Source organism: Microchirus variegatus (genome assembly GCF_963457635.1).
Source record: "Microchirus variegatus genome assembly, chromosome: 3".
NCBI classification, from domain to species: Eukaryota; Metazoa; Chordata; class Actinopteri; order Pleuronectiformes; family Soleidae; genus Microchirus; species Microchirus variegatus.
Genome location: NC_139804.1, coordinates 8809317 through 8831050, shown reverse-complemented (window position 1 = coordinate 8831050; position 21734 = coordinate 8809317). Strand labels below are relative to the sequence as shown.

At 42.7% G+C, this 21734-nt stretch overlaps 1 protein-coding gene across 1 annotated transcript in view; it reads left to right on the top strand.

Annotated features, from left to right (window-relative positions):
* Window positions 1-20226: 20226 nt before the first annotated feature.
* klhdc8a (kelch domain containing 8A) overlaps window positions 20227-21734 on the top strand; it is a gene marked incomplete at its 3' end in the record, with an annotated part of 48202 nt that continues 46694 nt past the window's right edge. The window contains exons 1-2 of the mRNA XM_083887137.1: window positions 20227-20397; window positions 20500-20763. Coding sequence (XP_083743263.1) covers window positions 20233-20397; window positions 20500-20763 — 429 coding nt within the window. The 5' untranslated portion in view covers window positions 20227-20232. The remainder of the gene's footprint in view (window positions 20398-20499; window positions 20764-21734) is intronic.

Sequence of the window (21734 nt, the reverse complement as noted above, 5' to 3'; positions counted from 1 at the left end):
TGCATTAATGACTGGTGGCAGAAGCTTTCGTCTGTGAAACAGTGGCTCAGTATTTGATTTTAGGAAAATTACATCTTGCGGCTCTGCATTGCATCTGCATACCAGATACAAAGTTAAATTTGAGCACATTTTAATCTCCATTACCTCTGCCTGGTTCCCCCATAATAAGTTTGTGTCTTACAAAACACAAATTACACAAATTGTCTGCAACAATAACAACAATAGTGCTTTAGGGTGTTTATATAACAAGGGTACTGTTATTGTTCATTATTGTTAATGTTTATATCTCTAGTTTCCTCCTCAAGTACAACACAATGATACTTTAGTTAAACATATAATGAAAAGAATATACATTACATTATAAATACATTTTAAAGTATGGAGCTCTGGACTTAAGTGTGCTTTAAGTCATACATATTACCTACACAAAAAATAATTAACTAATGACCAAGACCGCAGACCTCACCCTCTCTCTCTCTCCCGCCCCGTGCCAACAAGGCTTCACGCTCTCTGTGCACACTGGTTTAAATGGACAACAAACAAATGCTGAAACTGATCAACGTTTTGTGCAAGTGGCTAGGTATTCATAGACCCAGCTTCCAAACCAACTTTGAGAATAGATTAACACCGATATTTTTTTTATCGCCTGCAGTTTTTTGCAAGTGATTTAATTTTGGGCGTGATCCGTCGACGCTATCACTGTTTACAACTCTCGCTGTCTGACACAAAGCCCCGACAAAAAAATAGCCTCACTATGCAGGGACGCTCTTACTCTGAAAGTCAGACGGTCAAATGTTAAAAGGCTTGGAGATCAGGCAGTGCAAGGACACACGCACACACGCACACACACACACACAGCAGGTGCAGCAAGCGTAATTACTTGGCCACATGGATTATGATGTCCCCAACTCCCTTCTGTCATAGAGCCTATGCTCCATATAAACCTTTAGCTTTGCGACACAGCCCCTATCACCCTCCTCATTACACTGTCCCACCCACTCATTATCTCCTCCATTTAATGTCCTCCATCCATTAACTTTAGCCCACTTCTCCCACTCCTCACATCTCTCCCTCTTTCCCTGTCCTCCATCTTCCTTTACGCTTCCTCCTACTCTGCTCTTTTCTCCACTTAAGCTCTCACAGCACTGCCACACTGGATCAGCTCACTCTGATTTGACTCTTACCCAACAGGCAGTGAAAGGAAGCAGAACCACTGCTGCTGTGTGTATATAAGAGTATTTGAGCGTGTGTGTGTGTGCTTTAGGGATACACAGCTGAGTGGAAATTGAAAATAAATAGTTTTTATATGCAAACAGGCATGTTCTATGGTGCAGGCACATCATGTATGTGCTTCGTTTTCTCAGCTCTGTTAATGTTTGCATTTTCCCCCCAAGTGCCAGGATCTATTTCCGTCTCATCTCCATGACTCCTGGCGTAGCAAAATGCAAAATGTAAGCACAGAGTCTGATGAGCTCTTCTGTATACAGCTGCTGCTTCAGCTGTCATATGAGACATGTCTGGGTTCCTGTACAAAGAAGATAGTGGATAGTGTGTTCATATAAATATGTTTTGGACGTTCATACACTATAGTTGTGGTGGTTTAAGTTTGACCTTATAGGGGTTTTCCAAAATGTACAAATGCCGTATTCCCATCACGGTTTGGAACAGTAAAGCCTTTTTGATTGAGAACCGGAATCCATTTGGTCCGATATCGTATATATCGGACCAAATGGATGTATATTAATACACCCTAACCCATGGCACAAAGGAGTTTCTGTTCCACATTCACCTCAGTGACACAAAACTACCAAATGGAGGAGCAGTAGATATGAAACTCCCATGTCCGTGATTTTTGAACTGTCTGGTAATCTCAGATTAGGTGTATCACTATTCTGTATCAGGTGATATCATAATGGCGCATTTGAGTTGCACACACACACACACACACACACACACACACACACACACACACACATCAAATAATAGACACACAAAAGCACACAAGGATCGCTATGTCAGGAAGCCAAAGAGGAGGAAAAACAGAATGAGCTGTTTTCCTTTTTTTAAAGATTTCATGCGACAAAAACGCCAACTGCTCGACAACAGCCGCAGCCAACAATCAGCCACAACTGATTAAGTCTCAGCTCAGTCATTACAGGACCTAGACCCCGTGCTGCCAGATTTAGCCTGCTAATTTACCCCATCAGTATCAACGCAGGCACAGGAACAGCTGGGCCGCAGCACTTTTTCTATTCCATCTTGTGGAAAATATGTAAATGACAACATTCACATTGAGATGGCCAGCAGCAGCAGTTACAGCAACTGCAGATCAAAAGGAAGCATTTAGTATTGTTGCTGCAGGGTTGTGGTTACATTATTAGTTTGCATTGTTACTTCTCCCTGTAGTGCATTTTAGTCTGTTGATGTTGATTTATCATAGATTGCAAAAATGTCTACTCGCTCAGTAGAGAACAGTGTAAGTAGTAAAGACAGCAGCCATTGGCTCTGTTTGCTCTGGAGAAGCGGAGTGATCTCTCACTCTGGCCTATTGATCCAGATCAGTTAAAGTGGAACTCCACTTGGGTTTTGAAGCTGACTCGGCCCAATGCCTAATTTTGAAAATCTTCAAAAAGTGGGTTTTCAGTTATCAGTGAGTGGGGAGGGGAAGGAGGCATGAGTGAGCACTGCTGGCTAGAGGAGGACAGTTGGTGACATGGAACCGGTAAGAGCCAGCTAATACGAAATAATTCAAATGTAATGGGAGGTGTTTATCCAGGGTAGGCAGTACATGCACCCATTTTTAACACAAAATCCATAATCCGAATACTTTACACAAAATAACCAAGAGTTGGACCTGGAACGATGAATACTATTACTAGATGACCATATACACTAGTTTAAAATAAAAAAAAAATTCAAAAGTGGTTTAAGGATTTAGTTACTCTTTAAAGTAGACATAAAGTATTATACCCTATTTCTACTAGTTAACCTAGTTCCGTGGTGTCCTAGTGAACATGTCTGTGACATGCTTTGGTCAAAATACCGTAAGGATGAATACAGGGTTATACAGGGTTTTTTTTTTCATGCAAGACCAGTGCTTTAAGTGGGCTGGTACGCACCGGTACAGAGTACACACAGGCACTTCTCAATTTTAGCCTCTGGCGTATCGGGACTTTTTACGCGTACCGGAACTTCACATGGGTCTGTCTTCTGGGGTGAGATTTCAGTCTGAAAATCAGCGCAACTGATGAGAGCTTCAGTGAGGAGAGATTTCTATCGGCTTATTTACAGCAACTAGGAGGTTTTGACCATAAAAACAAGTTAATGTATGTAACTAGACCTCCATAACTCACATATATGTGCCATAGGACCACTCTATGGGAACTTTAAAGTATCAAGTGGAACCAGCATTTTTAAGTTTTGGCAACTGATACCATACAGATGGAATTTACTTTTCTGATTATCGCTGTTTTTCATCATCATTTCAGAGAGAATTGTGATGCATTGGAAAACAGATGATGTCTCCCACCTCTACATAAGGAGATCGTAGGATTGACAGGCTGACAGAGAGTCACAATGTAACGAACCCATCAATCCCTCTATCTCTGAGTAGTAATGACTTTATAACATTTTTAATGATAAAATAGAAACATTTAGAGATAGAATTAACCATCTCCTACCCTCCAACTTTACCAAAACACAGTTTAGTACAGCTAACAGACCTAATCGCGGCTCCAGCTATACACGTACTAAATAATTTCATCCCTATAAACCTCCAGGAGCTGACCTCACTGGTCTCCTCCTCTAGACTTACTACATGTCAGTTGTACCCTATACCAGCTAGACTCCTTAGAGAGCCTCTACCACAAGTTGGTAATATCTAACTAGATCAAATAAATATGTCTTTACTGAGCGGCTGCGTCCCAAAGGCCTTTAAAATGTCAGTAATTAAACCATTACTTAAAAAACCGTCTCTTGAGGCTAGCACTCTGACTATAGACTTATCTCAAACCTCCCTTTCATTTCAAAGATTTTAGAAAAGGCTGTAGCCACCCAGTTGTGTGATCACTTGCATAGCAATAATTTATTTGAAAAGTTCCAATTTGGGTTTAGAACCCACCATAGTACAGAGACTGCACTACTTAGAGTAAAAGATGATATTCTTATGGCCTCTGAAAAAGGACTGGCTTCTATACTGGTCCTGTTGGATCTCAGTGCAGCATTTGATACGATAGATCATGAGATCCTGCTACATAGACTAGAACAAGATGTTGGGATTAAAGGATTGGCACTTGTCTGGTTCAAGTCCTATTTATCGGACAGATTTCAATTTGTTAGTGTCAACAAGGAATCCTCTATACACACTAAAGTTAACTACGGAACTTGGCCCAACTCTTTTTACCCTGTACATGCTGCCATTAGGCAACATTATCAGGAAACATAACATAACACCCCTCAAATTAAACTCCAGGACTGTCTTATAGAACTATAGACATGGATGACCCAGAACTTTCTGATGCTTAACACAGAAAAAACTGAGGTCATCGTCCTCGGGCCAAAATACATAAGAGCACTACTTTCAAGGGGAGCTTTAAACCTAGGCAGTAATACCCCAGTTCCCTGCACAACAGTAGGGAACCTAGGGGTCCTGTTTGACCAGGATTTATCACTAGATGAACACATTAATCAAATATGACAGTTTCTTATCTTTTGTGCTAAGGGCTCAATTTATAAGGCAAACAATGATGCAGAGGCAGGACACCCTTGACGAGTCCCACAGGCAATTCTAAACGGTAATGAAAACTGACTGCCTGTCAAAACCATTGCTGTTGGATTACAACAGAGAGTTTTCAACTTAGCTATATACAATTCACTCATGCTCTCTAATGTGCACCTTAAATATAACCACTCGAGACGATCAAACACCTTTTCTGCATCAATTGTTAAAATGGCACATGGTGACTTAACCCATTGACGCCAGGAAAGCATTGCCGCATTTCTACCATTGACGCAGGGAGAGCGGCTGCACGTTTTATTCTACCATAGACGTCGGTAAACACCGGCTATGTCAATTTTCGGGGGTACAAGGGTTCCTAACGACATTGTTTTGAAATTAAGAGCGAACATGGAGGACTTTGACAGTGGAGAGATTTCTGAAGGCAGTGATTTTGAGGAGTTTCTCGTCTTCGATGACGTCATCGCTGATATCTCTGAACGCGCTGAACAAATCGACCGGGATTTATGTTTAAGACATAATTATGTTTGAAGACGACGAGGTCGGCGATAATGGCGATACATACCACCGTAATCGGAGTGTTTACAACTGCGCACCAGGGGTGACAGTGGATTTACCTGCAGATGCCACAGCGCTGTAAGCACTATCACCGTCACATGTGAAGCAGAGTGTTACAGTCATTACATGCTGTTCTTGTTCTTCACACTCCATCAGGACTAAATCAAGGCACTGACACAAGTTGATACTACTTTGTTTTCTTACTGTTTTTTAATTGAAAATAGTTATTCACTTTACTTTTACATTTTTGTATCTAAATAAACTAAATTTCACAGGAAAGCCACAGGTGTAAGCTCTCAAATACTTTTTGAATTGTGTTCCTATATCTGCTACAGAGGCTGAGAAATCAGTCATTTAGTAGGCATTGAAGCTCAGGTTTTAGAGGCATTTTTTTCAGGCGCTTCAGGCCTTAATGGGTTAATAGATGAGGTGGACAACGTGCAGGAGTCTTCTTATATTATCTGATGCAAATCTGTGTTTGACAAAACCTGTCTGGTCAAGGCGCGAGGCCAGAACTTTGGCATACAATTTGATGCAGGGGTCGCGTTAACCGAATTTTTTCCATCATAGACCGTTTTTTTTTTTTAAACGGAGACGGAAAAATCTGAGGGCCATCCGTCATTTTGACAGATTGCAATTCACACCCCTGACCACTTGGTGGCGAAGAGCATATTACAGTAATTGGCTCTTGTAGAAGAAGAAAAGTAGAAAATAAGGAAAATGTCACGGCAGTTGAGTGTCGGAAGTTTAAAAAGAGGGATAGATGCAGATGAAGATGAAGGACAAACTAAGCCCTTGGCCTCGGCGGAGCGAGGAAGCGGCAGCAAGGAGGTGAGGCGGGAGTACAGAGTTCAGTGGGAGCGGGAGTTCTCCTGGCTGAGGACGGAGGATGGAAAAATCCGGGTGGTGCTGACAGTGCGTTAAAGAGCTATGGACAGGAGGCTTTGGAGCGCGTCTGTGACCTGCTCATATTTCACTATTCATTGTTCATATGTAGCTACTGGGGCCACAGTCAGATGTTTTTGTTACTGCGGAGAAAAAGTTACAATATTAATTAAAAATTAATTAAAATTAAATGCAATTGAATATTTATTATCATTAAAATTAAATAAATTAAAATGACCGGTAAAAATAGCTTATGACAGGAATTTTATGACCCTGTCAGTCAAAATGACGGACAACAAAAAAGTCTAGCGCAACCTCTGGTTTGATGTCTGAATTTATAAGAGATATGGGGCACCAGTTTGTGCATAGGGTTGGGTCCTTTCCTGTCTTGTGAAGCAGAGATATAATGGCTGAGATCACATCCCTATGAAATTCACCCTTTAATATTGCAGTTTGTATCACTGCAAATAAATGAATTCCTAATTCAGACCAGAATGTAAAATAAAATGCTGGTGGGATTCCATCCCAGCCAGGTGACTTCCCACAGTTCATGCCCTTAAAGGCCTTGGGAAGTTCTTTAATGGTTAACGGGGATTCTAAGAAGTTAAAAAGATCTACTGAGATTGTGGGAAGTTTTAAACCATTAGGACGCTATCTATTTCATCAAGAGTAGGTTGTATCTCTGATGTGTACAGTTTTTCATAAAATTTCAGAAGTACTTGGTTTATTGATTCAGGAGTATTTCGTAAACTACCATCCTCTGACTTAATTCAGGGTATATCAGCCAATTGTTTCTTAATTTACTGGCTAGCAGAAAACTAGGTCTGCTCCCATCCAGGTAGTCCGTTGCCTGAAGATGGATTTCCACTGCAGACAGGAATGCTTGTTTAGCGTGCTCACTCCATGCAACCGGAAGTCCTTAAGACACAACCTTACTGTGCTGGTATGTGGGAAATGGGTTGCCAACACAACAAAAAAGATGTTACTGGTATAGTTTGGTGTTACGTTCCACAGCTTCTCTGTGAAGCAGAGAGAGAGAGAGCACCTGTAACAGAGCAGAGAAGCAGAAACACAAATGTAGTTGTATCATTATTTCACATCATTATTATTATTATGTAAAGCACAAGCTGTTGAAAGGTTTTAATTTAAATACAGACACAGACATTTACACTTGTCATTCATCGTACTTTCATTGTGACCTGGAAGTATTTTTAATGAAGACACCCATAACATCATGAAAACATAAACAAGTGAAAATGAATCTAGAATTGTGCTGTAACAAGTAGGTAGGATGGATGAAGATGAAGGGGTGGTCAATCAGATCTTTCACCAGAGCAGGAAGTAAAGGGAGGAGGGAACTGATAAATAGGTCACACCTGAAAGCTGAGGAGGGGACAAACAAATGCAGCTGGCAGGTGGAATGAAAGCAGGAGAATGAGTGCTGACCAATTAAGAAGATTCTGAAGTTGTTTGGACAAAAAACATAAAACGTAAAATGAAAGACAGTTGGTGTGTAACTAAAAATGAGAGGAACAAGCTGAACCTGGGCACAGAAGACCGTGAGGATCTTCAAAAACCTGCTTGGATACAGTGACTGACGTCTCAGTTGGACAACACCTACTAAGGGCAGATAAGTTAAAACTTTCTGGAACTCTCCTGGCTTCTCCTGGCTTCCACCCCAAGCTACAGATTCCCTGATGTGAATTGACTATTATTCAATATTTTGAGAGGCTTCTGCTACACTACAGTGCATTATGTTTTTTTTAATTTATTTTTTGCCTATTTCCTGTTTTATCAGACTCGTACCGAACATTTACACCGCTATTAGCCACTTTAGCTAATTAACAAACAGATGAGGTTTGTTGTTCTGGTTGAACAGGCTGTCAGAACTATGGCTGCATTGATCAGTTTGTGTTTCACCATTTAACAAAGCCACCAGGTTCCAGTGACTCAGTGCCTGCTCCTGTCTGCTGACAATAACACCAGGTGGTAGTTTTAAGACAACTGTTGTGACACTTGAAAATACAGAAATAAAGGCACTTATACACTGCCACATTTGAATAAGTACGGTGAAATTTTAAATGAGGCTGGATGCTGGATGCGTCTACAGATGACAGGTGAACATGTCATCAGCTACTATTTCATGCTTGTATTTTACTATGTAGAAAAGTAACCAAACATTTATTTATATGTGAATGACCCATATTGTTTATTGATAAGCCTGTTGTAATAAACAAGAACTGATGTTGCTTGACTTTCTTTACTTTGCAGAGGGACTTTTTGGCTTGCGAAGTTAAAATAATCTGTATCAATAGCTGGTGCTGTCATGACAAAGCTGGTCCGAGTTGAACTTGTGCAGTTAAAGGATTGAGCAAAAAACAACAGTGATTGTGTCAGACTCAGGGAGGTGGAATTGCTGTAGAAGCTCAGGGGCGATGAATTCAGCATTGTTAAAACCAGGTAGTGTGAAATACTGCTAATATGATAAAGTGCAGGCTTGTTCTCCTGCATTTTTTACACTTGAGCACGCACACACACACTTACAGACATTGGTGGAGCACTGAAGTCAGCTACAGACTGTGGCACAGATGCAGCATTTGAAAACTGCAGAGTAATTACTGTAAATACAAGTCAATAAATGATGCCATGGTGAACTTCCTGCACCCACAGAGCAGAGAGGAGGAGTACTGCCTTATGCCTCATTTCAGCACAGCTCTATGTTAGCCAGAAGGAAGTGTATGCCATTTATTATATAATAAAAAAAATAAATAATAATATATACATAAATATGTGTGTGTGTGTGTGTGTAGGTATGTGTACATATATGTGTATATATACACACATACATATATACATATATATACATGTATATGGGTCATTCTACGAAAATGTGCTATGAAATGTTCTATGAAAATTTTGCATTCTGAAAATCTGATTTTCAAAGTATCCTTTTTATAGTGTTTAAGGACTTATTTGGTTTAAGTAGACCCTTACCTGTCAGAAAAACATGCCGTGCCATCTCAGGCTATCTTATATTAATATCTTTATTAATAAATTAATAAAAGTATTTTATTGTATACAGAAAAGCTATTCTAAAAGTAATGCAATTGACATAGAATACCTGTTCAAGAGATGTGTTTGTATGTAGACTGTATGTAAGTAAACATACAGTCAACACAGTAAACAGACCGCTCCAGTTCCACTGTAGGTTTTTCTTAACGACACTCCGGTGCTGCGGCACGAAAAACTAATTTTAACAATCTTTTTTTTCCCAATGTATAATTCACGTGAGGGTCATTTTCAGGCCGAAAAAAACGGAATTCCGTTTATAAAGGGAAAAATCACACCCCTGATAAAGGCTATCCAAACTCTAAACTGACCGCAACTCTCCTTCAAAAACCCACATTTTGAATGGAGCCTGAGGGGTCTATATAGCTGTACAGCCTCGCAGCAAAATCTGAACCATTTCCCGAAGCAATCACGTGGTACAGTCGAGCAGCGAAGCTTCGGACATCATTTTTGGCTCCTTCCCTAAATGAAGCAAGCCTCGATACGCGTTTAGCGGAAACGCCCCCTTCATTACTCGACACACGCTTCGAAGCCTCGACGCATCTGTAACATCACTACAAAAAGGTTAAGTATAAAATGTGTCATATGTTAAACCTCACATAGAGTGGTCCTGTTGCACATATATGTTAGTTATGGAGGTCTACTTACATACATTAACTTGTTTTTATGGTCAAAACCCTCCTAGTTGCTATAAACAAGCCGATAGAAATCTGTCTTTTCTGACGCTGTGCTGAGCCGCGATATTTCAGACTGAACTCTCACACCCAGAAGACAGATGTGTTGTGATTGGCCAGCCAGCGTAGAGCCTTACCAACTGTCTTGTGATTGGCCAATACCCGGTGACATATTCAGCACACCCGCTCTCAGAAGTGCAGCTCCCCCCTCTGGAACGGTGGATGCACTGCTACTCATTATCAAAACATTGTTTTAACAGTGTTTAAAAATAGCTTTTTCATGACTCCCCGCCGCAGTCCCTTTTATGACTTTGACCCGGAGTCAGACCCAGAGTCAGAAGACACTGTCGCTTGTGAAACACCTCCACAACGGACGTTATTCTTCTTCTGCGGTTCAATGTACGCAACCAGATGTGCCCGGACTAGTGCCCGGAGCAGGACGATCGGCTGTTCAGGAGAACCGCTGTTTACGTAACCGGACCAGGTTTTTTCAGAGATCTCGCTGAGCCCGAGATTCCAATAAAACACAGCGTTCTCAGCAATGGTTGAACTGTTTGTCTCAAAACTTCAAAGCTTCGTAAAAAAGGTAATGACGCAGATACACACTAAAAAACATTGTTAATTGGAACTTCTGGTCTAGGTCCGCTTTAACTAACAAACGAGGGTTTTCATAAATTTAAGTATTTTTTAGATCATTTGATTTTATCCCCTCTTAAAGCCTGTTGCAAAAGACGAAATGTAACTGAGGGACAGCAATTGTTTTTCACCATATCATACCAACAAACATTTTGAATATTTTGATGTTAATACAGATTATATGTATAGGTTTTGTATGAGGGACGCAAAATGGCACGTTTTCGTAGAATGACCCATACAGAGGTTGCGCTAGACTTTTTTGTTGTCTGTCATTTTGACTGACAGGGTCATAAAAATCCTGTCATAAGCTATTTTTACCGGTCACTTTAATTTTTTAAATGATAATAAATATTCAATTGCATTTAATTTTAATTCATTTTTAATTAATATTCAGTCCAAAAAAGCTGAACAAATAATCCACACTGTGGATACACACATCAAGCAGAATATGAAGAATATTTTACATAATATTTTATGTTTTTTCACATAAAAAGTCAATAAATGATGCAGTGCTTTTTAGCGCTGGTTTCCACCTCATTGTAAACAAATGTGCTAACAGCTGTTTGGACAGATATTAATTATGTAATTAGTCCACTTGTAAGTGTTGTGTTGGTGAAGTCATGACTTGAAGTTGACAGCAAAGCCCCCGTCTGTGATCAACCACAGTTATCTAGTGTGAAGGAGCTTTATGTTTGTTCAGACAGAGCACTCAGGTAGTGTTTGCATTACTCCCTCATCAGACGGTCACCTGACGTAGTAACATACATCCATATTCACACAGGTGGGCTGTGTTGCCATTAAAACCTTTCACTTCTGCTGATAAAGCTATGCTCCACCCCACAAATGTAATCATGACGATTAGATGAATACATTCTTTAACCCCGGATTTCCACTGGACGCGGAACGGCCGCGGAATGGCAGTGGCGCGGTTCTGCTTCGTCATCTGCCCGGCGGAAATCCCCACCGGGCGCGTTACGGCAGCGGCGCGGAGCCTTGGTAGCCGGCGGTATTCACGGAAGATCGCGCAATAATCTCGAACGGACGCGAGTTCGCGAGATCCAGCGATAGTCTGTGTGTATAAAGTAAACAACAACAACACAGCTTCTTTCATTCTCCGACGTGGAAGAACAGTTGATCTGGTGTCATAAATTATTTTATGTTTCTCCACTTCAACAATCAGTCTCTCGTCGTACATTATGACTCTCAGAGACGCTCTGATTAATTGACTGTTTACCTGGCAGCACCGGTCACGATGTAATGTTGATGTGAAGTTGTAACAGGCTGTATGACCTGCGTATTGTGTTTTATTTTGAAAGGGGGGCAGAAATGTTTTACTTTGATTCTGTGTCGGACTTCCCGTCTTGTGCGATCTGCTTCGTTGTAATTTACGAGGTTCAGCAGCGGCAACGGAAAAAATAGAACTGATTCCTATCGATAGCGCTGCGGCGCAGCGAGCCGCTGCTGAGACGCTGCTGAGACACGCCACAGCGCGGCCGGTGGGAATGCTCTCATTGATTAGAATTGAATCAATTCCGCGCCGCTGCCGTTCCGCGTCCAGTGGAAATCCAGGGTAAAGGAAAGTGTGGTTGTATTAGGTTCTGACACATCCTCAGCTTGAGACAGGGATGCCAGCTCTCAGTTACAGTAAGAGAGGACACGCAGAAGGCTTGGTCTGAGAGTGTGCGGGGTCTTAGTCCTGGGGGCTGAAGTCTGTACCTGTTGCTGGAGCAAAGTGAGCTTGCTGAGGTCGGGGGGGTGAGAAGTTCTTTCTGGGGGGCATACCATTAATGCACTGGAATGTAAGGAGGGAGACTTTGTATTTGATCCGGGCAGAGATGCAAAGCAAGTGCAGTGAGTGAAAAATGGATGTGATGTCTGGTGTTTACGTACTCCAGGTCGGAGGAGACAAAGACGTGGACAAGCTTAAGGTGAGAGTGGGACGATGTATGGCTATATTCCTGAGGTAGTGACATTTTGCATAGGTTATTGATGTGGGTCTCAAAGGTTAGATGGGGATCAAACCTGACACCAAGGTTGTTAACTGTTGATGATAGAGGGATGTCCTTGCCAGAGAAAGTAATACAGGTTAATTTTGGATCTGATGAGGGGAATCATTGAGGATGGCTTCATCCAGGCCCTTATCTCCTTCAGACATGCAGTGAGCATGGTGAAGTTGCTGATGGTGACTCAGACTTTGGAGGGAAATTGCAAATTGGATATGGGCCTGTAGTTTGTAAGGATATGGGGGTCAAGGGTGGGTTTCTTGTAAAGTGGCTTGATAATGGCTGCTTTTAGTGTAGGTATATGGTCAGTCTGATGAGACTGGTTTATGACCGTGTTAATCAGAGGACTGAGGGCAGAGACGTGTGCAATCACTAGCTGCATTCATTTTTCGCAGTTTCACTTGTATACCAGGGAGCAGAGCAGGTCTTGCTGTCCTGACTTTGATGGGTGCATGGAGATCCAGAATGCTGCTCAGGGTTGTATTGTAGAAGTCCACGGATTCAGTGAATGATGATGTGTGCACAAAGTGGAGGTGTTGGAGGTCGGAAGCCAGATTTTTTGTGTCAATGTTTGTCAGGTTTCTGAAACATGATTCACTTTTGGGCTTGAGGGAAAATGTACCGCCATGGTAAATCATTTTATGGTCAGACACCCATATCATACACAGATGGTACAATTGCAGGGGCAGAGTCAGTGATGACCAGATCAAGAACTACAATGCCATGTATATAGGCAGCAGCAGAGATTGTTGATAAAGAATTAAACTGATATCCACTTTTATTATACCATCATAATAATGGTGATGCTACTTGAGACTCGAGTGGCACGATTTTATCATTGGCTAATATTAGGCTGTATGCTCCGTGTACAGGCTGAGGAATGAAGAGTTAAAGGATGTTAAAGTATAAAGCATAGAAAATGCATGAAAATATAGTTTTCACAGGGAAGTTCCTGTTTATTTAATTTTGTCCTCTGTGGTTTTATTATGTTGGAGAAGAAGCATTATTGTCAAATAGATCAGATAGAAAGACAGTGGATTTGTTATCCTAATGTGATTATTTATATTAGATAAACATAAATTAATTTGCAAAGGAAACTGAATGATTATTTAATTTCAATCGTATACACTCTAACTTCATTTATTAGTTTTTTTTATTGCTGAAATGCTTTTGTTCATGTACTCTTGTTGAGTACATGAACTAAAACCATTCAGTCTAACTCTTACTTCACCAGCATGTTTATCATGCACCAAACAACATTATAAGTAATTAATAAGTATTTATGACTTGTACAAATACATTGCAGTTCATAAAAATAATAATAATAAAAAAAAGGCTGTGGTACCGTGATACTTTGTCTGGTATCGTACCATGGTTACTCATTTTGGTATCGAGACAACTGTTTGAGATCTGTTGCTGGTCTCTTTCTTCTTTCTCTACCTCACCTCCTTCTTGTCCTTAGCACTAAACTATATTTATTTTTAATTTGTGTGGTTTCATGTTTGCTGTTTCATTTGATCTGATAGTGCACTATTGTTTATATAAAGTTTGTGGTGTGATTATATCTGTGCTTTTAATTATTTTTACAATGCCTTATTGCCTTTGCTAGTCTTGAGTAGTTTTATATTAAGATATCGAAACCGTACCGATACCGTGAGCCAAAAACCGTGATAGAAACCGAACCGTGGAGAAACTGCACCGTTTATGTTCAAATCTGTTCACAGTGTTTCAAAATATTTGTTATTAAATGTTACATTAAGTTGTTATATAAGTAAATGTTCTTTAAATAAAATGTTTTTTAAATTTAAAAAAAATTGTGGAATGTATCGAACCGTGGGTCAAAAATCGTGATACAAATTGAATCGTGAGTTTGTGTATCGTTACAGCCCTAGTAGACACAAAAGCTACAAGGAGCCACTGCAGAGAGGCTGAAGAGCCTAGTGTTGTGTCGGTCAGGAGTGATTCGTTCGAAAGTACAAATCATTTGAGTGAACGAACTGACTGGGATCACTTCATGAACTGATTCGTTCCATTTTTAGTTCAGTTGAGCTCAGCAGCGAGCGTGGCGGCCGGGAGTGGAACTGCCGGGTCCTGTGAATCACTCGTGAAGTCATTCGCCGACGCCGTCACTCACTCGTGAATCTTCGGCAAACGACGCCAGCCAACGTGCGCTGAGCGGGGAGGGAGAGGGAGTGACTGTGAACTGTGTCTGCCCGGCCGTGCTGCTGTGATTCGTATACTGTCAGTATACTGACTCACTCATGATTCGCGCGTATGAACGAACTGAGAGACAGAGCGCTGGTGAACTGACGCTGAGGTACGAACTGACACACAGAGCGCTGGTGAACTGTCGCTGAGGTACGAACTGACACACAGAGAACTGGGGCCTCATGTACGAAGGTTGCGTAAGCACAAAAACGTGGCGTACGTCCTTTTCCACGCTCACATTCAGATGTATGAAACGTGAAATGACCGTGGAAATGTGCGGTGCCCACGCCAACTTCATGGCTGGCGTACGCCCGTTTCTCCAGCTATTGTTCCTTTGGCGACACTTAGTGGTGATGCTGGGAAACTGTTAATAATGTGAAAACATGTAGTCATCAGAGTGATGTGCACATCAGAGACACATTTACGAACAATCTGACGTGAGCGAGTATTTAGGGAATGCGAGGATTTACTTGCAAACAATGATAATTGGCTCATAAGCCGATGCGGTCAGGAGTGAGCCAGTCAACCCTGAGCCGAGCCATGCCAGCTGTGTGGGATGGAATCATCCGAATGTCATCCAGGTTCATCAAACTCCCATACAATGCAAAACAGGCCAACATTAAAGCGCAATTTTCAGCGAGAGCCGGTTTCCCTCATGTAATCGGAGCTATTGACTGCGCACACATCGCTATAAAAGCGCCGTCACAGAATGTGTTTGCGTTAATAGGAAACATTTTCATTCCATGAATGTTCAAATCATATGTGATGCGCAAATTGAACAGGCTGGAGGCTGGAACAGTGCGCGATGGGTGGCTTCTGGGTGAGTAAATAGTTTATTATTTTAATTGTCACGTATGATGAAAACCAGCGCCATGCACATTTGGGCATGTGCGCATTCACATATCATGTTTTTGGTTTACTTTGCTTTTTTCTGCTGGTGAAATTAGAGCTACAGAGCTTTCTAACAAGCCCCTGATTGTCTCTCTGTGTTCTGTGTTGTGTTCAGTATTCATGTCAGTAAAAGTGGGCGTAAAGTTGCAAATGTCAGCCGTGGCGCACTTCTGCATTCTTTAATTGTGAGAAAAAAATAAAAATAAATTAAACATCAAAGAGTCAAAGTGTTTAATGTCCTGCCATCTTTACGCACGAGCGATGTGTATTGTGAGTGTATTGTGTGTGTGTGTGTGTGTGTGTGTGTGTGTGTGTGTGTGTGTGTGTGTGTGTGTGTGCGTGCGTGCATGTGTGTGCGCTGCTCTGATGCCACAGACTCACACACACTCCCACTCACGTCTTTTTTGTCATATTTATCCCTGTTGACAGGGTGCCAAACAAAATCTCCCTGCGCGTTTTCATTCACTTTTTTCATTCACTCTTGAATCTCTTGCTCAGACTGTGTGAAATTCCTTTACTTTTCTTTGTTCAGTGCTTTATTTGATTGAAGAGGTGAATCTCAGGGCCTATTTAAATTGATTTGCATATGTAAATGGGCGTGGACAGGGAGGAGTTTGGCACCTCTGCATGTGCGCTCAATTCCACGTTGATTTGGGATGTACAAAGGAAACGTGCTTGGATCCATGCGTACGCACACTTTGATACATCTGAATTTATTTGTGCGTACGACAGTTTCTGGGTTTTGGCGTACACCAAGATTTAGTAGGAAATCCCGCAAGTCTTTGTACATGAGGCCCCTGGTGTACTGACGCTGAGAGATGAACTGACACACAGAGAACTGGTGTACTGACGCTGAGGGACGAACTGACACAGAGAGCAGGGGCCTCATGTACAAAGACTTGCGTGGATTTCCTCCTAAATCTTGGCGTACGCCAAAACCCAGAAACTGTCCTACGCACAAATACATGTGTGAGTCTGTAAATGCCGTGGGATCCGAGCAGCGCACACACACCCCACACACACCCACTCACACACACACACACACACACACACGCACACACACACACACACACACACATAATTGTTTTATTTTTTTTCTCACTATTAATGAATGCAGAAGTGCGCCGCGGCCGACATTTCCAACTTTACGCCCGCTTTCACTGACATGAATACTGAACACAGGGAGACGATCAGGGGCTTGTTAGAAAGCTCTGTAGCTCTAATTTCACCAGCAGAAAAGAAAGAAAACCAAAAACATGATAGTAGTGATAATAGTTCCTATTATCGCTGTTTTTTTTGGTGTGTATCTGCGTCATTACCTTGTTTATGAAGCCTGACGGTTCGAAACAAACGATGAGAAAATGAGAAAGTTGTGTTTTATTGTAATCTCGGGGCTCAACGAGATCACTGAAAATCCCGTAATAGTTACGTAAGCAGCGGTTCTCCTGAACAACCGATCGTCCTGCTCCGGGCGGTAGTCCGGGCACATCTGGTTGCGTACATTGAACCGCAGAAGAAGAATAACGTCCGTTGTGGAGGTGTTTCACGAGCAACAGTGTCTTCTGACTCTGGGTCTGACTCCGGTTTAGAGTCATAAAGGGACTGCGGCGGGGAGTCGTGACGAAGCTATTTTTAAACACTGTTAAAACAATGTTTTGATAATGAGTAGCAGTGCATCCACCGCTCCAGAGAGGGAGATGCGCTTCTGAGAGCTGACGTGATAGATTACATCACTTCCAGATACCTGGCCAATCACAACACAGGTGGGAAGGCTCTACGCTGGCTGGCCAATCACAACACACTCTGTCTTCTCGGGCGAGATTTATGGCTAAAAATAGCGCGACTGACAAGCGCTTCGAAAAGGACATATTTCAATCGGCTCGTTTAAATCAACTAGGAGGATTTTGACCATAAAAACAACTTAATATATGTAAGTAGACCTCCATAACTCACATATATGTGCAACAGGACCACTCTATGTGACCTTGAACAGTTTCCCAGCATCACCACTATGTGTCTCCAAAGGAACAATAGCTGGAGAAATGTGCGTACGCCAGCCATGAAGTTGGCACGCTCATTTCACGTTTCATACATCTGAACGTGAGAGTGGAAAATGACAACCTTTGTACATGAGGCCCCAGGTGAACTGACGCTGAGGGACGAACCGACACACAGAGAGCAGGTGAACTGACGCTGAGGGATGAACTGACACACAGAGAGCAGGTGAACTGACGCTGAGGGACGAACTGACACACAGAGAGCAGGTGTACTGACGCTGAGGACATGAATCTCGTCCGCGCTATCACTCACTCACTCTATGACCCGCGGTGCACGTACTGCACTCAGGGAGGAGGTGAGTCACGTAGCGGGGCACAGGGCTCCTGCTTAGAACTGAGCGATTCGGTGAACAAATCTTTTGAACGAATCATTTTAATGAACTGATTCAAGTGATTCAGTACACTCAAATGAACTGCCGATCCCATCAGAGCCAAAGGTTGCAGACCCCTGGCCCAGGAGCAAGCTACCTTTTGTTTATTTTTCATCCTTTATCATAAACCATTATCAACAGCAAACCAAGCAATATGCAATTGTGCAATAGTGATTAAAAGAAAAGAAAAACATAAGCTTCGGCTCATGGTAAAAGGTTAACTGTTGCTTGGAAACACGCATGTAAATGAGATGAGGTCTGATTTTTAAGGACACTCTACTGATGATCTTCACCCTCCTCCATCTGTGAAATGATAGGTCGATAAAGCATGGCAGTAAAGAGATGGGTGAGAAAAGAGTGGAAGGGTGGAGCTTTGGAAGAGGGTGGGGGCTTGTTAAAAAGAGCTGTGAAGCTGCAGAGAGACTAAGAAATAACAGATGGGTAATTTCACAGCAATCACGTTCTCACTTAAATCGACTCCTGTTGACCTCAAAAACAGTGAGTGTTATTCGTCCCTGTGTGACACTGGAGGATGATGCAGACAGGAGAAGTGGGTTACAAGAACCACAAAGCTCTCAAGGGATGACTCGGGAGAAACAAATCCAAATAAACAACAGCTGCACCTCATATGACAACAACTAAGTGGGAAACATTAGCATGAGCGATGCTGCTGTAGTTTAGTTCAACTAGAATATGTTCAGAGTAATAGTCTGATGTTGGTCCTGATGTAAATTTGATACATTGATTCATTATTCATCAGGTTCAGTTCACAAATATGTAAGCTATTGGTCAGATATGTAGACTGTTGGTTAAAGTTAATCTGCCCTGCTGCTCTGGTAATGAACAGCATCCTGAAGGCCAGGAGGTTGCTGGTGGGCAGGCGTGGAAGAACAGCTACAGTCTCGGAGTTGTCATTCACATTCCCCAGTAAAGGGCAGAGGGAACCAAGAGGAGATCCACTGAAAAGTCACAACAGAGTCAGTGGATATATTCTGTTCTATCCTCAATCCTCCATGTCTTTGAGGCGCCAACTCTTCCCACTCTGCAGGTAAGCTAGTGCATTTTGCCAGGTTAGCATCGTTAGCTTGGAGTGTCACGAAACCACCGACTCGCTGCTGTTTTGCCTACGGACAGGATGTTGCCATCATCCTTATCCTGTTGGAAGTGTTGTGCTTTGAGTGATGATGCTCAGCTAAATGTGCAAGTTTGCCTGCGGAGGAGGAAGAGTTGGGACCTGTCCGGCATGGAGGATGAATGTCTCCTTCCGGTTCTCCTTTTTCCTCACTTGCTGGTGTGAACAGAACAAGTTATGAGCTGCTCCAGAGTTCACTTGTAAGTGGTCCAAGACCACCTCTTTCAAGCAGACCAGAATGAGGTTAACATTAAAGGTTTTTGACTATGTTCACACTGACCCAAACAAATCGTTTGGGGTAAAAAGGGGATGAACACACCAGGGTTCTATTTACCCACTCTAAACCAGGCTGGTGTGAACACACCCTTTAGCTGCTTATCTGACAGGAGCAAAGAGGAGGTTGTTTAGTGAACACAGGTAGAGTGAGTTAATGTTAAACAGAGAGCTGGCTGAACTGTAACTGCACAAGAAGCATGTTAGTTTGTCATGTGTTTCATTCACATGGCACTCGTCTCTTCCCACTCCTACCGGCCTTCACTTTCTACTTCACTTCTTTTGTTCACTGTCCATTGCTTTGGATGGTTGACCTCAGGTATTCAAACTCATCTGACTCAACAACACAACAACTATGACATACCTGAGGTGGAGGGGACACGAGAGACAAGCTTTGAGCTAAACTGTCAAACACTGTGCGCTTTTCGGTAAATGGTTTGTATTTATATAGAGCTTTCCTAGTCTTTATATACATTCCCATCCACATTTCTTGAAGTGAAGAAGTAAAATTAATTTTGATTCTCTGTCTTCTCCAGGGCTCAGCTTGTGGCAGCAAACAATACCCAGGGAAGGAAAGTTCAGCTTGGTCTTTAACTGATTTGGATTCTGACTGTTTAACATGCTACTCTGGGGTTCCTGACTCCACATTCTTCCAGATTCCCTGATCGATCCCCTTCCAAAACCTCCTCTGGTCCCTCCACTCTCCTGCAAGTCTCTCTCTCTCTCTCTCTGCTGAGGCCATGGCAGTGCCCTCAGCCCATGAGTTTTACTGGCAGAATCTGGCACGACTGCCTAGCGGCCGCGTCTACCATACTCTGTTGGAGGTGGGGGGGCAGATGTACATGCTAGGAGGCTGTGACGCTGCTGGAAGGCCATGCCCCAGCGTGGAGCTCTATTCTCCTGAGGTAGCAGTTAAATCCAACCAGGACACTGTGTCTGTTGTTTAATTTTTTCAAGTGCTGGTAGAAGTGATCAATATCAAACACTACAGTGAATTCTTCCTGCAGGAGGACCGCTGGATAAGTTTGGCCCCGATGCCCACCCCTCGTGCTGGGGCTGCTGTGGCAGTTCTTGGAAAGCAGATCCTGGTAGTGGGAGGAGTGGGTGAAGACCAGAGCCCTGTGAAGGTGGTGGAGCTATACAACATCGATGAAGGGAGGTGGAGGAGGAGGAGTGCACTGCGTGAGGCCCTCATGGGTGTGTCCATTATTGTGAAAGGTAAGAATTATAACATTATAATTGCAACTCGAAACCCAGAGATTATTAGCTGTGTACCAAAATAATACTGTATTCTATTCTTACATCCTGATGCTCCCTATCAGCAGCCTGAACAAGGAGTTCATGATGAACCGCACAAGGGAGGGGCTGCAATACTGAGTCCTCTGATCACAAGGTCTCTCAGGCTGGGATCGAAGTCCGGACAGGTCGGAATCCTGGCTATGGCACAGAACACTGATGGGAGCAGTGACTCGGGGCAGAGCATGCCTTGGTAGCAATACCTTGCTATGACAAACCAAAGAGGAAGGACAGGAGATGTTGGAATGTGGCAGCAGGGAGCCTGGATGAGATGGGAGTGAGCCTTAGAGCGTAAAGTCTCATGGACTGAGCTGTGGAAGGCCAAGCCCCATCGAATTAGGTTCTTACAACTTCAGGCTGTCTATGATGTTCTACCAAGCCCATCCAGCTTGTTCTGCTGGGGGAAGGTGGACTCACCAGACTGTACTCTGTGCCAGAGGAGAGGGACCCTGGAGCACATTCTGAGCTGCTGTCCAAAAGCCCTGGGTGACAGGCACTACTGCTGGCGTCATGACCAGGTCTTGAGGGCCATAGTGGGGGCCACCATCAAATGCAAGCGCCATCGCCCAGTAAAGAGCACAAGATTGGGAGCTCAGAGTTGACCTGGGGAAGCAACTAAAGTTCCCCGAAAATGCTGCCACAACAACTCTCAGGCCGGATTTGGTCCTCACCTCAGCAACATCTAAGCAGATTGTTCTCCTGGAGCTCACTGTCCCCTGGGAGGAACGCATTGAGGAGGCCAACGAGAGGAAGAGGGCCAAATATGCTGCACTGGTGGAGGAGTGCCAGCGCACAGTGTCTACTGATTTCTGTCTCTGACCTTTATCCACTCTCTTAGGTCATTCTGTAGCGATTAATAGTCATATCTACATACTTCTTTTTGAATACACTCTGTTTTACTGATCTTTTAATCTCCTCATCTTGATTATTCCACTGTGACTGACAT